This window comes from Mastigoproctus giganteus, chromosome 6, assembly GCF_048544385.1.
Source record: "Mastigoproctus giganteus isolate SK-2022 chromosome 6, ASM4854438v1, whole genome shotgun sequence".
NCBI lineage: Eukaryota > Metazoa > Arthropoda > Arachnida > Uropygi > Thelyphonidae > Mastigoproctus > Mastigoproctus giganteus.
The window spans coordinates 65,229,315-65,246,837 of NC_143580.1; the positions used below are offsets into that span (position 1 = coordinate 65,229,315).

Sequence of the window (17,523 nt, forward strand, 5' to 3'; positions counted from 1 at the left end):
GATTGAAAGATTATAATCTAGAATAAAAGCATTAATTCATCACTTCGCACCAAACTTATTTGTTTTTATAAATTGTTATAAGCCGGATAAAAACTACGAGTGGCGTAATTCGTCAGAGTTTTGTTTTGTGCCAAGTTTTATTATTTTGGTTTAAAGTTTTATTTGGTTCTGTATTGAGTTCAGGCTTCTTCAGTAATCTACCGAAGTTTTATACAGGAATGCAAGTAGTGCAAGATATGAATGTATACACCCTACCAAAAGTGCATTAACTTTTCGGAAAATTTTTGTTTATGAAGATATAATTTATTAGGAATTAAAGAAACGTGTTGATCTAAATCCTCGAACAATGCATGAGTTTGGTGGGATAAGGAATATAATAGCATGTTTAACATATTAATAGCTGTTTTAATGTTACTTTATAGGATGAAACAAAAGAGCTGCTCTAAATCAAAGCAACATAAATGAGATGGGCTTTATAAAGATTTCAGAATTGTGGGAAGGTGTTAATTTATTGAAACACAATTCTAGTGTGTGTGTGTGTGTGTGTGTGTGTGTGTGTGTGTGTGTATTAAGCGCCAACGCAACTAAGGCCATGAGACGTGTGTATGTTACTATAACAGGGAGTATTCTTTGATTAGTCAACCCGTTTGACAGGCAAAAAACCCAAGTTTCCAGAAGCTAAAAATCATACAAATCTCGCCAAGACCAACTCAACCACGTAATGAAAAAATAAAATCTCTCAACAAGAGATTCAAAACCAGTGATTCTGCCCAGTGACATCCATTACACAAAACACCAAATATTCATTTAAAAAAAGTCATGGAAGGAAAGTGACTTGTAATGATATAAGACCTTAGAAAAAGTCATGTTAACAATATTGATGAAACAAATTTGCGCATATCCTCTATGAAATTCTGAACAGCTCACCAATGACAACCCTATTCTTCATCCAACTGATAATTCTTGAAGCACACAACAGCAATGGTCAAACTGAAATTATGTACACTGATATTAAAATATCTATCTTTAACAGAACGCCAGATATATAACCGACTATAGTTGCAACCTACCTTCCCTGATACCTCTTCTCTGTTGCATAAATATACTTATGTAAACGTCCTCCGTGTTCTTCATTCACTTGATTCAAATTCGATCTGAAGAAAGTTTAAGTGAAAATAGTGTAGCTTATCGAATTCTTCACCGTAGTCTTCGGTGCTGCTCCACCAGCTCTTTATAATTTTCGTTTTTGTGCTTACCTAGAAACCCTCGCACAACAAGCTTAAATAGCTATCAGCCATCCTTTCCGAAGGTAGTTATTTTGTCTTGCATCTTTTTAGATGCCCCATCTGCTTAACTTTGGGTCCAATATATATTCCACCCTTCACTTCATATGATCTTGGAAACATCAAGCGTATATATTGGGGAACAGTGCTTTGAGCATCCAAAGATTTCATAAACCGTTCCACTAGCCCTAGCTTCATGGGAACTGATGGCATCCAGACTTTGTGATCTTATTTTCGAGCGCTTAAAAATGATCTACTCCATTATTGGAATAGATCATTTTAACTGCATTGCGTTTAACTATGTTTTAATTCTCTTCTGTGGTGGCAGCCAAATCTTATGAGCTGGTTATCATCCCTTCATTATTTGGAGAAAAGCATTTAACTGTATTGCATTTAGCCAATTCTTTAATTATTTTCTGGGAGCTGGTCTACTGTTCTGCTGTCATATTGACAGATACAGCAAGGATACTTAGAGTAACTACCTAACTGGCGGCGCTTCCGTAGCCAGGTGGGAAGGAGCAGCAGTGCGTAGCACACGCTTCTTGATTAGACCGGGGTTCGAGCCCGTCACTACCAAATACGGATCATGTGGAAAGGTCAGGGAATGTCCACCTCACCGGAGCAATATGGCCTTAGTTGCTAATGCTCCTAAAAACCAAATAACAACAACAATCTAACTGGCAACTTAAGAAGATTCCTATTATCTTGAAATCCTCACAGATATCCATTTGTAGATTTCATAGTTGAGATCTTCCTCAACAAATGCATAACATTTTCTTTTGTATTCGGTCATATGAATTAACCGAGCTACTTAAAGTAATAGAACATTAACATCATGTAAACAGTACAAAAATCGAATAGTAACTGCGCAAAAAGATTCAAAAAGTTGAAAAAGAATTCAATAAATTCCACTATTTTAGACCAAATATCAAGAGCACAGAACTGAATTTGGTGAGATTAAATCCCTGTCTCTAATTCTTACTGATTAGGGAAATGTGGAGATTATCTTGAGCATGCCATGTTAAGATGAATTATGTTCGCCAGATAACATGAAGTGGGAATTGGTAAAACCTTTACATAGTGGTACAACAGAGGCTGATACATTCGATTATATATTATTTCTTTGGTGTTTCGCCTTCTCATGCATTGAAATGCACAACGTGCAAAGATAGCAGCTCTCATAGTAGTTCGTGGAGTCTCTCCAAATAGTTCCTATAGACTGGAAATGTGCAATTGTCTTTGCCATTCAGAAAGGTGGCTTCAAATGAGTAACTATAAATCTTTGTCTTGGAAATAGAGTCCTTGGTTAAATTATTTAACTTAAATACATAAACAGGAATATCTGGGCAAAATGGATAGGGTATCGCAGTATGACTTTATTAAGATTATGTCTGAATAATATGATCACCCATAAGGTTGTCAGAAAAGAAATGGATCCGATGCTGATTTTGATATAATTTATTTCGATTTAAAGCTTATGATACAGTCCCATGTGAATGGCTGAAGGGGCCATTTAAACGTGCTATCTTACCTTTAAATGAATAGTAGGAAACGATATGGAATTGATCAGTCAAAGTTCAACAGCCATACAAACTGCCGTATACAGGCTAAGGACAGTAGGCAGATCAACGTCTGGAGACGGACTCACCGAATGATTGTTACTGTTATCATTAAAGGTAGTGCCTCAGTTTGTCTTAGGTTTATGTTGAAAGTTCCCATGCTATGTTTCTCGAAGTAAAAAATTCGTCCACAAATTAAATTCGTAAATCTACATTAAAAGAGAAAATGAATATGACAGAAAACAAAGAGCTTTGGTTGAGAAATTTCACCAGGTACCTCGAGTTTCCAAAAGAAAAAAAGCAAATAAAGGCATTACGAAATAAAGTAGTAGTATACATCATCATTTGCCTTATACTGAAAAATACATGTTATTTTATATCACGTTTTTTGAATACATTTTATATTTCCGTTCATTGAAATTATTCATCACGAAATATGGTAGAAACCTACACACTAAAATAACTACGAGGATTTCTGTTATTGAGACGTTTATTTAAAGCAAAATACTAAGAACACTTCCTTACCTTTAACTCCACACTGGATACTGATGAATACGACATAGAGTAACGCCGCTTGCATTCTAGCCTTCATTGTGCTAACCTCAGAAGTTTCTTCAGCGATCCACCAAAACTGAAAATTAGTCACTGATCTATATCCAATTGCTGCATCAAGTGTACAGAAGTGTTACCTAGAGGAAACTTAATCCTTGGAGGCAGTAAACTCAGATTTAAATTCAAATTTAAAACTTACATGTCCAATCTACGACACAAATAATGGCGAGAAGTTATGAGTAGTGCTTCATGTAGTAAGGAGGTTGCAGTGCCACATACTGGCGATAGTAGGAACTACAAAAATCAAAATATTTTATTGCCTAATTTTTAAACACATTATGTATCAAGTTTTGGACTCATTCTTCGGAAATAAATGTAACTGTTTCAAATATGTAATTTTGAATTTTGAAACTTTGTGAAACCATAAAGGTTTCTCAAACCTTCGTGTTATCATAGTTAAAAATAACTGTGCACATTTTTGATACTGTATCCAAAAGCGTCAGTGAAAATATCTGCAAATATCTGTATCCATACCAAGATGTGTGATATTTAGAAATAATGGAAACAACAGGCTAATGCATTTATTTATTGCAAACGAACAGTTCATAACTGAATTCCACTGTTGAGTTGTAAATGATAATTATCCTGTTATAAATATTTGAGATTTCTGCATAAACTCAAGTATATAATCTTAAATTCGGTCAGAATGGAAAAAGGTGTGAATGTACCATTATGTAAAATAATAATTATATCCCAGGTATATTATAACTGTTTTCATCACAAATCCAACTAATTTTAGCTTCTTATAATTAAACTACGAAACTTCATCACGCCTTACCATGTACTAGAAGATTTACAACCTTTTTCAGATTCTCTCCAACACCATTCGTAGCCTCACAGACATATATTCCACTATGGCTTTCATTTACTGACGGAATCGCAAGGGTTCCATTTAAACCTTGATACTTTCGAAAGCCAAGAAATTCTCCTAAATAGAAAAAGTAAAATATCATAAAAGCGAAATATTTTGGCACGTTTTGAAATGATTGTAATTTAACATTTATTCAACATGAAATCTTTCTACAACTAAATGCGCTCACAAATCAAGAACAAAACAGTTGATGAAAATTAAAATCTTTTATAAAATAAAAAAAAGAACTGCACTGAAGAAATATTTTTGTTGGGAGAGTATGCAAACGCACAAGCAATTGAACGGATAATCACGTTGAAAGAAATGATTTTAATGAGTTTTTGCACGAATCCTATAAATTGCTTTCAATCTCCAAATTATCTGGATACAGTTCATAACCAGCCTGCATGTTTATGATTAAACAATCAGTCATAATTTCTGACGAGTTAATTGCTTACCCGAATGTTTACTCCACTCAATTCTTGGGATTGGTGATCCAGTAGCAAGACACTCAAAAACAGCTGATTGACCTACCGTAATTTCTACATCGCTCGGTTCCTTAATCCATTTCGGAGGTGCTGAAAAAAGAAATAAAACAAAGATTAAATTGTCAAACAATTCCTATAACCTTTAAAAGGTACATCGCTATTTCATACATTTAGTTTATGGTTGTGTTCACAGCGAAAATCATAAATTTACTGTGGGCATTATGCTCTTGGTGGATTCATTTTGGATGAAGATCCAAAATGAACAAATTGCAAGAGGCGAAACAAGGATCACAATCATTCCGTTCGCGATTCTCACTGTCCAGAATATCTTCGGTCCTTAGAGATTGCTAGTAAGAAGACACTCCATGGATAACTGAAACCTTCCAAATTTCCTTTTCCAAGCTACAAATACTATCTCTCGCTTACAATCATGCAGAACAACTCACAAAACTTTAGAAGTATTGCAGTTTCGATCATGCTCATTGCAACTGAAAACTTGTTTCACATTATAGATTCAGGAACCTTATATTTCTAAGCACTTTTATGGACAATCTACCAAAGTTATGGGATAAAACGACCTCCAGAATCATTCAGCCTTTCTGAAATAGATCCTAAATTGCCATCATCATATTCAACAAGCTTGATATCACTGTTATCTCGAGCTTATGTAATAAAAGTTCTAATTGTATTTTAGTCTCTACATCAACTTTCTCATTCTACTTACTGTCATTATATCGTCCACCATCAGCAGATATTAATTTATCACAAAGATATCTAGAACAGGTGTTTGCTACTTTAAGCCCCACAAATTTAATAATTACAATTGACTAACACAAAATCTTTATGGTTCAGCAATATCTTGGACAACAGAGGTAAGGTTTTCGAGGAATTTTTATTCACCTATAATTTAAATCTGCATAACTTACATAACCAACGGTATACCTTTTCAAACGTCCGTGGAGAGTCAAACATTGATTTAACCATTCCAACGTCCGCCATTTACTCGAGGATTTCGGATTGTATCATACCTATTGACTGCATAAACATTGACCACCGTGAAAATACACTTTAAGGCGTCGCTCCTTTCAACTACTTCTAGTGATCCGTCTTTTTCTCCTCCTCCACAAGATATTACATTTTCTATAAAAATCATCAAATGGCCTTTATTCACCAGGATTTTAATGCTAACAGTCATTGCTCTTTGAACCAGCTTAATGCCTCAAAAGACGCATCGAGAATGGTAAGGGGAATAAAGGGTTGCTGTTATCAAGATAGGCTTAAGTTCTGCATATTGCATCGTCTGGAGACTAAGCACCTGCGAATTGATCTGATTGAGGTGTATAAGGCTTGAATGGTTTGAGCAAGCTCAATGCTGGTAGAATCCTTCCACTTGCTCAGATTTCGCACCTGAGGGGGCATAAATTGAAATTGAGGAAAGGCAGTTGCAGAATAGATGTGTAGAAATTTTTCTTTAGCCAGCGGGTGGTTGATTGCTGGAACAAACTTCCGTCTGTTGTTGTGGAAGTTGACAGCTCAAAAAATTGAAGGCTGAACTAAACAATCTTTTGAAGTAATGGATGGGTGAAACGTGAAGGTTTTCTTTTTTTGCTGATGCTATACAAGCTTTCTTTCTTGCATCATATGCCTCTACTAATGCTAACTATTTGAAAGACTTAACAATCAGAATGACAGATTTAATTGAAGGTCAAAACTTAATCTGTCCATCACAAGAAGGGAAATCCTGTGAGAACGCCTTGATTTTTTTAGTTAACCATATATCAGCTTTCAGTGCTATATCAAACTGGCTATATTCATTGACTTCGAGGGAGCTTTCGATTCCCTTTGATGGGAGAGCGCTCTCAATTGTTTTATCAAAGTCAAGTGTTCTCAGCAACTGTTCCAAATTATCAGAAGCTATTTTCAAAATGGATTCATCCAAGTAATCTCGAAACAGCAGTCTCTGTCAAGGACCATCCCAAGAGGATCTTCCCAGGGATCAGTTCTCGAATCCCTCTTCTGGAACATAGTTTTGGACAGCTGGCTTTTTGCAAAAACCTGACAATATTTCAGCCTTCGCCTAAGCTGATGATTCGATTCTACTAATTTTAGGTCGATTGCACATTAGACTAAAAAAATCTGCCAATAAAACTCTGAGTTAATCAAAGGGTCTAGTATAAATATATTACGAATACTGACACAAAAACAAAACTAATGGTTTTTAAGGGAAAGTTAGATTACAGAAGACCTCCTAATATAAAGATAGATAGTAAGCAAATCCATTTGGAGCCTCAATTAAAACATTTTGGCGTAATATTAGATGACAGTTTAACCTTTTCCTCTCATGTCAATTACCTCGCCTTGAAAATTAAGAAGTTCACCGCAGCAATTATCCACATTTCCACATCGGACTGAGGACTAAATAGAAAGACTCTCTTACTATATTATACAGCAATATTCGTTCCAATAACAACATATGTCTCTGGAGTCTGGTTTCAGGGACTTCAATATTAAACTTCGGTCCAAGCGTAACTCTATTCAATGGATTATGCTGCTTGCTATGCTCCGGGCCTGCAGGACAGTGTCCTCTGCTGCTCTGCAGGAGTCTTACCACCAGACCTGCATGTTATCTTCAAAGGACTGTGTTATCGTCTAAAGCATGGTGTTCCTGGAGATATTCTCGGCATCTCGTGTGACCTAACTGCTGACATCAAAAACGAGAAACAATGAATTTGGAATGAGCTTACCAATGCGTGGCAATCACGATGGGATTACAGTACTACTGGTCAAGCTACTCGCTCTCTTTTGTATCTGTAGTTAGCTTCCCTCTTAACAAGAATGTTTTTTGCAAATGGTTTTCTCGCAATTTAACAACGTTATATAAACTTAATGGGCACCACAGCTCCATCAACTGCAAACTATTTCAATTTGGCTTGACTGACACCAATCTCTGCTTCTGTAGTGCTGAGGAAACCTGGACGCGCTTTCTATATCGCTGAAACCTATACTACGACGACAGATCTAAACTACAAACTGCTGTTAGCAATTTTTCTAAAGGAAATGACGTGGCACTGACTGAAAATTCTCTATCTTTCTCAGCTCTGCAACAATTTACCTGTACTGTTTTCATCAAAAGAAAGCAACCTTTCTCGAATCTATCATCATCTCAACAATAACAAGGAACCAACTCAACTACTGAAACGTATCGATATGTCTAGAAACTGACTTTACCTGTCATCTTATCATCCACGTTACAGCATCCTTGTTTTAAATCTAAACCGTTTCAAAATGCACTGCTGCATTCACTTCTATTCTTTTTCAAATTCTTTTCCCTTTATTTTAATTGCATTTATGTTCCCCCTTTTTATTTATTTTCATTTTTTTTCTATTTTATTTATTTTTTTATTTTATGGAGCTCAGTTTGGACAGCTCTGTGGAGATTTCCTGGCACTCACAAGTATAGCACTACTTCCAGTGGGTGCGGTTTTCGTCCTTCCTAGGACAGACAAAGATTGTAAGGCCCATCTCCTGATGGTTAGGGATTCACTTAGTTGTGGTCCACCTCCACGTGGTGTAGATGGATATTGGGAAGGCTTTTCAGGTGATCGCCTTCCTGGTGACAGAGGCTAGAAACAACTAAACAACACACACCGCACAAATATAGCATTACATGTATTTCTGGCCGTTTTACAGAGTTTCTGTATCAATACAAAGTACCAGGGCGGAGATGAACTAACGTTCCGTACATAAGATGTTATACATATCATGCCATACACACAGATGTCCCACCCATTTGCTTACAATACGAGATAGTTTCGAAATAAAAAGAGAATATTTCATTAATAACTTCTAAAATTAAGAGGCAATTCGTTCTCAATAACGTGTCTGAAGCTTGAGTCCTCCTTCAACCGAGTATTAAAATAAAAATGAGCTTCACCCGAGGAAGGAGTCGGAATATGAAAGCTTACGAAAAACCAACAAAGTAAGTTTGTGTAATTCTACTTTGCAACCCATAAGCTTGTCATCGTCTATTGTTCAGTTTTCCTTCTCGAAGTCATAATTCGATTTTTGAATCTCTGAACCGTCTAGTATAAACAGATTAAAATCCTTTTCCACAATAGTAAAAGTAACTGATGGTACAACACATTTTCGCTTTTTCTGTTATAGAACTGCTTATAGAAAATTTTGTTCTAACTGATTTATGCTTAATTTAAAGAGCAAATACTTCTTCTCGATTTCTTTTCCTGAGGGACGCTTATAACAAAAGTTTCGCTACTTATTTATGCAAAATATATTTTTTCAATAATATTGAGAAAAAAAGAAATTGTTCCAGATCTAGGTAACACAGTATACAAAACTATGGAAGGGTTGTCTGTGCATCTGTCGTTCTATTCAAATTGATGCATAAATCAAGTCTTGAATTTTTTGGAAATTCTTCATATAAAAATATCTTCTCTACCCTTTATAAGGCATTTTTACAAACACCAAAGACTATGATCCACCATGATTAATACATGCAAGATTCAACAGATATGTATCGTAAGTTAATAAGGAACTAAAGTCAAATGTTAATCATTAGTATCATTTCTATGCACAGTAAACCATCAGGAGTTGTACAGTTGCATCATTACATAACATCTCATATTGTGATTTTATGTACTGGTGCCTCTATACAACTTCGGATGGTTTACTGTTTATAAAAATAATGCTAATTGACGAACTTATATGGCAGTAAACTCTTCCCACAGTCTGTGGCCTTTTATCCCTAATATAAGAAAACGGAGACATTTCTTGTCCAAAAAGGCAGTACAGTATTTTGTTTTAATAGCTAATGTGCTCCAGAAGAAGGCGATGGCATTTAGTGCTGAATCTGATAAAAAGATCTTTCTTAGCTTTCGCGATGATCGCACAGCAAATCAGACCGCCAAAGTTTTTTTAAGGAATTACTGCATCTATGGAAAATTGTATACATACGTTTTTTCATAATTAAGATAATACTAATCTTGCAAACAAGTAAACTTTAATTCATATGAATTGGTTATTTAGAGCTATTACATACCTTTTACAAGTAAGACAGCTGAATAGGTATCAGATCCGATCCTATTAGTGGCAACACAGCTGTAATTACCACCGCTCCATGAATCTACAGGATCGATTACAATAAGCGAAACAGAATTCTGTGAAACCACTTGAATATTATTAGTAGGTGTTATCTGTTTTCCATCTTTAGTCCACACAAATGTGAAAGGGCCATCTCCTGTCTTGATCAAGCATGTTGCACTGGCTTTGTCGCCTGCTTGAATTTCCGACTGGAAAGTGAAGTGTTGAATTTTTGGGGAACCTTAATTAGCAAAATAAAAAAATCAAATCAATGTCAGTGGATTAAAAATTCAGAACATAACTTAAAAAAAAATGGTTATGTAGTTTTTGACAAATTTGAACTTCCAAATTTATATTATTCGTTTTGGAATGAAAAACCAGACTTTCTGAGAGAAAAATACCCACGAAAATCTAGCCTGATAGATTAATTTAACCAAAACTGCCAATTACGACTTTTTACATAGAGGCAAATTGTCCAGCCTATGTAACAAATTGTCCGGCGTGGTGACTAAAGCGTAATTTGGTCTTAGGAGACAATACTGGGCGATCAGTATGATTGAACTCCCTTAAGAAAGAAATCGTGGATCAGTAGACGAAAGACAATAAGACGAGTCTGCTTCTTATATACAAATATGAATTCTTTGAAGTTCCAAAACTACAAAGCAATATAATCTTGAAGCGTGTATTTATATTAATAAGAAGCTAACCAATTTTCCAGTTTGGTAACCTGAAAATTATGCTTATTTCTTTTAGTAGCCTGAATTTGTAGCCCACAAGTTATGTTTCTCTTATGGAATTATTAATAGCATGAAAACTAATTTTCACCCATAGAATTCAAAGTACTTCTCTATTCGGATGGAGAAAGATAATTCCTTAAAACTCGTAAATTCTTAAACGTATTTTACTATTTGATGAAAAGAGTTTAACATTACCCTCCCAAAATATAAACGATTAATTATAATGATAGTTCTTCAATCCATCGCCTTCTATAATATAGGCTTTAAGTAATGTAGCACCTGCTGAAGGCTACAGAAAGAATAAGAAATTGAAACAAATAAAGGAGAAATATACTGTAAATATTGGAAGAAAAAGTTTTAGGATATTAGTGCGAATTATAGATATTATTATGAACTGATATATGTAAGAAAAATACTCGAGCAAGAAAGAGAAAATTTTGATTTAGAAAGTCCTATGATTTGAAATATCTTATTTCCAAATATTTAGGGACGCAAAAAAAAAATTAACAAACAGCATAATCCCTGAAGCTAAAATACGATTTGGTGAAATCATTCTGACTTAATCTTCAAGCTCATAGCCTAACTTAACTCGTATCTTTTCCACCCGGTTTGGAGGGGGCAGTGGTTCTATCAGCTATGCAACCCACGAGGGCTTTATTTTCCCAGGAACAGAAGTGAAGCTAACAAGTCTTTAATTATCCATATCACCCTTTGAACTCCCTTTGTGAATTGGCGAGACATTTGCATATCTCCAGTTCAGAAGGACTTCTGAATGTGCCTTTTTATATTCAGTTTCAACAATTCCTCTTCTAATTTCCTCTCAGTAACCACAAAATCATTTAGCCCTCCATTGGAGTTTGATAAACTTCTGGCATTTCCTCCCGTAAAGAATTCTTTATCCGTGAATGTAGATGCAAAATGCCTTTTCAGTTTGTTGGCAACCTCCGGGCACGATCATTAACAGTTAAATCATCGTCGTCAAATGGGTCAATGTTAATATAAGTAAACAAGTCTTTGTTGTATTTCGTTTCTTGGCGTTCCTTGCTCAAGACTTTTTGTAATTTGCCTTAGCTTGTCTAACTTCCGATGTGACTTGATTACAGACTAGTTTGTCTGGTGATACAGAAGTCTATCTACCATAGGCTTCTGTATCACCAGATAATTTATACGCATCCCATCCATATTTCTTATCAGTCAAAAATCAGTTCATCTGACATCCATTTAATTCTAAGCCTGGAACAGTATTTTACAGTTGATATGAAAAGCCTAGTAGCTTCTACGATTACGTCCCTGAATGCTTCCAATTTAGAATTTGCAGCTGGTAGTATCATCAGATGATCCTCATGTATAGAATTTAAGAACTGTCTAATCTCGCTGTAGTCACTTTTTAGAAATCGAAAGCCTTTCCCTTTACCCTTGGCAGTAGTTATGTCTAAGTAAATCCCACGTCAGCACACTGTGGTTATTGCAGCCCACAGGGTCTTTTACCTGCAGATTCTTAATGCATGAAGAATCGCTGCTGATAACCAGATCCAAGAGTATTGCTTCCTCTTGTTGCCTCTTTAACATGCTGCTGTAGAAAACAATCATCCAATAAATCCACAAAAGTCTTCTAGTGTGCGAGTGACCAACCCAAGTTCCATTCAATATCCGGGAAGTTAAAATCCCCTATTATAAGAAAATCTGATTTACTGGCCAACTCTTATTTCTTTGTATAGCTGCTTTTTTTTATACTTATCACCATCATTAGGCCTATAACACACTCCTACTCATTTGTTTTTCTAGTGCTTATGTCACACCAGACTGACTCAACATTGCGTTGCCCACCATGTCAACTGGATGCACTGCCTTAGATTTAATATACTTCTTAACTAAGAAGCATGACCCTCTCTTGTCCTGTATGTCTTTTCTGTAGATCTCATATTTAAATTCTGCATCCCTGATGTCCGGATGACACCACATCTCTGATATCCTCACATTGTCTGCATTTGGAGACTTAATCAGTTACTTCAAATTCAAACTTATTAGTCAATTGGGTGGAAATATTTCATTGAGCAACATATATATTTGAGGGTAATCGATCAATTACAGAAAACATCGCACAAAAATGTAGCACATTGTGATCCTGCTGCCTTTCAGTCTTAGAGTTGATAATTTCAGTCCATTGTTGACTAGTGAGAAACATTTAGATTAGGTTTCTTCGATAGATGGGGTACCAGTTTAAACTGAGATCAAATTTATCTAGAGATTCAGATGACAAACGAGTTATGTAATGAATTGAAACTTCATAGCAATCACATTTATTCAATAGCGAACCTAATTAGATCAGCGTATGACTAATAAGATATTTGATATTGTATATTTTTGGACCGTTCCTTCTTGGTACCTTAGGAACCAAGCACCACAATTATATTTAGCAGCACAAGCAGTACTATCACATATCTAGCCATGCGTTTAAAATTAGTAGCGTCCAGTTAAGGTTCTTTATTATTATTTTAATACATTTTTGTTCTGCAAAGAACCGAAAGATTTGAATGCAAAAATAGATTACTGCTCCGAAATCCGCAATCACTACACAGTTTGGCATTGGGGCCAATGGTTCGCAATCGCCCAATATCATTACTTTAAATTCATATAAATCCGATGCATTATTAATTCTCGTGTTTCTTTATAAGTTGTGAATAACGACCATTTACCATAAAATTCACTCGTTAAAATATTGAGATATAGAACATAAAGCAAAACTGTCAATTCATAATAAAGGTACACAATAAGGGTAATGTATGCTGAATACCATACTACTTACCGGTAGCAATACAGGCAACACAGACTGAGAGGAGAGCGACACAAAATAGGCAGCAATCCATTGCTTTCTTCTTTCAGCCTTTAGTAGTTGCTATTCTAATATCCCATGACCAACCTTCATTGATATGTAACGAAGAACACTGATAATAAATTGTGGTAGTCTCGTATAAACACACTTAATGATATACAGAAAAAGATTTATCCAGTAAGAATTTCACTTTGTTAAACTTCAGTTCTAACAGCTAAACGAGAAATGGCGACAAAGTTTACAGTTAGCTCTGAATTAAACGTCTAGCGCCACACTGCGGAAATAAATGAAACTAAAAAACAATCTGATAATTATTTATTTTTTTCCATATGATTATGTTCGTTATTCAATCATCATGGTAACTTCCCTCACTGTCAATTAACTGCTTAATAAAAACTGAATAAAATATTTATTACAATATATTAAATATCTAAATATTTAAGATTTCTTTTAATAGTTATAATAATATGAATTGATTTCAATAAGTAGTTTTATTTGTAAATTATGGGCAACTCAGTGCAATCTATTGTTAGAACTTTTAAGCCACTCCCCTCTAGCACTATGGTGTACTGGAGAGAAATTTGTAAATTCCAACTTGGTTATATAAATAAAGTAGCAGATATTTCAATTCTTCTCAATCACCTGTGCAACACCATTTACAGATTCGTATATTTCAAAAAAAATATTAACTAAAATGGAATTTTCTAGTTTTCCGATTTCAATTGAGATCGGAATCTTACTAAGTGAGATAAATTAGCGATATAATTGCACATTGGGTTGATATTTCATAAATAAATGCAAAAAATGGTTTCGAAAATCAGGTGTTATGTAGACAACTTTCATGTTTTATAAATTTCGATTCGATTGATGCTATGAATACCAAAAACGTAGACCATACACAAATCGACATAAAATCTGATAATACCTAATAAAACAGTTCCAGTTCGAATGTGTTTTCAAAATGTATGTTTTCTATGATCATTTTTAGTTCCTGTTTTCTGAAACACTCTGATACATCCATGTTTATTTCTGTGTTTCTGTTATAACCAATTCTCCGCCATTTTTAGGATCGTGATGATTTTATCAAAGAAAAGGGAGGATGAGATATTTGAATTACTTACCACAGTATGAAAATCAGCGTGTAATATTATTTTCCTACGGTTAAATCAAAAGAAAATTCATTTCTTACCGTGCACCAAAAGATTAACAACCTTCTTAAGACTGTTTGCTACGCCATTGTCTGCCTCACAAACATAATCTCCACTATCAGTTTCAGCAACTGGAGAAAGCACAATAGTTCCATTATTGTACATCTGACGGTTCTGATGAATCTGCCCTGAAGGATCTTCTTTGATATCTGAAATTGATGAAGAAAGCTTATAAATTATGGGAATTTAAAGTGATCATGCATAATTATAAAAGTGTCAAACGTAGTGTTCAGTCTTGGTAATCTGAAAAGTTCAATATGATATTTTATCCACTGCAAGGTAAGTTCCTTATATCATAATTGCAGATTCAATTCATTTTTAGATAATTTAACAAGTTTACAGTCAAAATTAACAACTGGAATATTTTAAAAGAATTTCACCTACAAATTACCAAAATCCTTCTATATTAATATGTACCAATAATTCTCCATGTGTTCAATTTAAGTGATAATTAGACATAAACAATTGATCAAATCTTTACTTAGAAGATCTCGAAATGCTTCAGCGTTATCATTTGTTTCTAAGCGTGGAACTAGGTTTATTCACGCACTAAATTATATTCCTAAATCCAATTTAAATATTCAAGTTAAGATCCTTGACGTCAATTTGTTTCTTTAAGCCTGTGAAACATATTCAAATGGATGTCCAATCGATTTGGACTCCAGTAACTCCAGCTAAGGATATCTCTATAATGACTAGAATTTCAAATATTTTATCTTAAATAATAACTTCCTCCACCATAAAAAAGTATGACTATGAATTAGATTTCAAAATTTCCATAGAACTTAAATTTAGATACTTTAATGAATTTTAGGCCACCAATAAAGAACTTTATTTCTTAGTATAGATAAGTTATAAATATATGAAATGGTATGGTAAACTTTACCAGTCACTTTGGTCCATTTAATGTGGGGTGGAGGAGATCCCGTTGCATAACATTCCAATGAAACTGAATGACCGAGTGACGTCTCAACATCATGTGGTTCTTTCGTCCATTTCGGTGGTGCTTAAAATGTATAAAATATTGAAACTTTTCATTATTAGATGATTGAACAGAGAAGAACAATATTGCTGTTAAATTTAAACACAATCGAGGTTATATTATGCAAACAAAATTAAAAATAATTAGGTATACTCATATGTCCTTATACTCTGAAACCTAACAATAAATTTAATATAATGCTGTGTATTATGTGATAAAATTAACTCAAATCTAAGAGATATATCCTCTACGTTTAGTGCATACCTTTTAAGTTCGAATTTATCATTTTAATTATGAATATTGTTTGAATTTTTTTGTTTGATAAGTTAAGATATAATTAAAAGGATTTTTAGTATTACAAAACATGCATGGCCGTTCTAAAATAACACTAGAACGCTGCAGAAAAGTTACTTGTATATACACACTTTCAGATATGCTGCAGTGAAAGAAAAAAAAACTAACCTCTTATAAGCAAAAGTGCAGAATAAGAATCCCAACTATCTTTGTTTGTAGCCGTACATGTATAATTTCCTCCACTCTGGGAATCGATGGGATCTATTACAATAAGTGATACTCCATCTTGAGACATTATTTTTATATTCGTTCTTCGTACCAAGTCTTGGCCATCTTTTGTCCATTTAAATGTAACAGGACCCTCGCCTTTCTTGATTAAGCAAGTGACGGTTGCCTTATCTCCAAGATGAACATCCGGTGGAAATGAAAATGGTCCGATTTTAAGAGAATCTGTGAGAAGACACTTTTTTAGGATCAATATTTTTAAAATTATCCAGAAAGCACTATTATGTTATAACATTTTAATAAAATTTTAGAATGACCAACTGATGTCTAAACATCATGTCGTTCTTTTGTGTATTTCGTTGATGCTTAAAATGCATAAAATATTGGAGCATTTCGATTATTATCTGACAAAACAGATAATAAGAATACCGCTATTTTTTGCAAATTCAAACCTATGTTCAAATACATTATTGCTCTATGTTCGAATACAACATGAAGGATTATTTCTTTTAACTTTCATTAAATTACTAGTTCACCTAAAACAAAATAATTTTATTCTTTCGATTATATTAGATATTTAATCAACGGTGTTTAAATATTCAGAGGATTTGTAAAATATCAATAAAAGCAGCAGTAAACGCTTAGCTTGAAAAAAAGATTTTTATCCTGATTGTTCATAATAACTTTTATTAAGAAAGGAGACTGAAAATATGCCTTGTCTTTAACATGTTATACAGTATATACAAGATAGATAAGAGTTTTTAAAAAAAATAATCTACAAGGTACATAGTTTTCTATATATTTTAGAATTCAAATGGTTATCATAAAAAAAAAACGTACGTAAATTAAAATGTGGAATTTAGAACAATACGTAATTACTAATAAAACGAAAAATATAAAAAAAAACCTTTCGAATTTTAAATAAGAAATCCAGAAATAATCAAAATTTCATTACTTTTTAATGAAATTTCGACTTATTAAGAGAAGAAACATTCAAAAACAGGATAATTTGTAAATAAATATAACCTCACCTTTCGTTGAGGATACAGTTCCTTGGAACACCAGAGCAAGGACACCGACAACTTCCAATAGCATCACGTTGTTTCTGAATGGCAGTTACAACGATGGCCAGGTTAGTATCTTCTCAAAACCACACATATAATATACGTTTAGAAGTACCTAAACAAGTTACAGTTAATCACAGCTATTTCAAAATGGCACATGTGAAATTGTTGATCATTATATAAAACGTTTTCAAACTATTATTTGACTATATCTCATACATACAACAGCAGCAGATGAAATGGCGACAACATAAGCAACTCCAGAAGCCTAATTTTAGCGCCTCATAGTGG

The 17,523-nt window shown here is 34.1% G+C and overlaps 2 protein-coding genes across 2 annotated transcripts in view; both read right to left on the reverse strand.

Annotated features, from left to right (window-relative positions):
* The window catches only part of LOC150084362 (cell adhesion molecule Dscam1-like), a 38,390-nt gene extending 24,873 nt beyond the window's left edge, over positions 1–13,517 (reverse strand). The window contains exons 1-4 of the mRNA XM_090376200.1: positions 13,433–13,517; positions 9,849–10,130; positions 4,763–4,882; positions 4,233–4,382 (exon numbers count right to left, since the gene is read on the reverse strand). Coding sequence (XP_090232326.1) covers positions 4,233–4,382; positions 4,763–4,882; positions 9,849–10,130; positions 13,433–13,493 — 613 coding nt within the window. The 5' untranslated portion in view covers positions 13,494–13,517. The remainder of the gene's footprint in view (positions 1–4,232; positions 4,383–4,762; positions 4,883–9,848; positions 10,131–13,432) is intronic.
* Positions 13,518–13,805: 288 nt separating this feature from the next.
* LOC150084363 (cell adhesion molecule Dscam2-like) lies at positions 13,806–17,306 on the reverse strand. The gene is made up of 5 exons (XM_090376201.1): positions 17,200–17,306; positions 16,112–16,393; positions 15,554–15,673; positions 14,649–14,816; positions 13,806–13,855 (listed from the first exon to the last, which is right to left on the reverse strand). The coding sequence occupies exons 1-5, from the start codon at positions 17,261–17,263 to the stop codon at positions 13,806–13,808; spliced, it is 684 nt and encodes a 227-aa protein (XP_090232327.1). The 5' UTR covers positions 17,264–17,306.
* Positions 17,307–17,523: the final 217 nt, after the last annotated feature.

What these genes read in the sequence shown, in the direction of transcription:
- LOC150084363 (XM_090376201.1), bottom strand. Translation starts at nt 17,263, where the DNA reads ATGCTATTGGAAGTTGTCGGTGTCCTTGCTCTGGTGTTCCAAGGAACT. An exon ending in AACTGTATCCTCAACGAAAG is followed by an intron (nt 16,394 to 17,199) that starts GTGAGGTTATAT and finishes GTCTTCTCACAG; the next exon opens with ATTCTCTTAAAATCGGACCA. An exon ending in TAAATGGACCAAAGTGACTG is followed by an intron (nt 14,817 to 15,553) that starts GTAAAGTTTACC and finishes CATCAATTTCAG; the next exon opens with ATATCAAAGAAGATCCTTCA.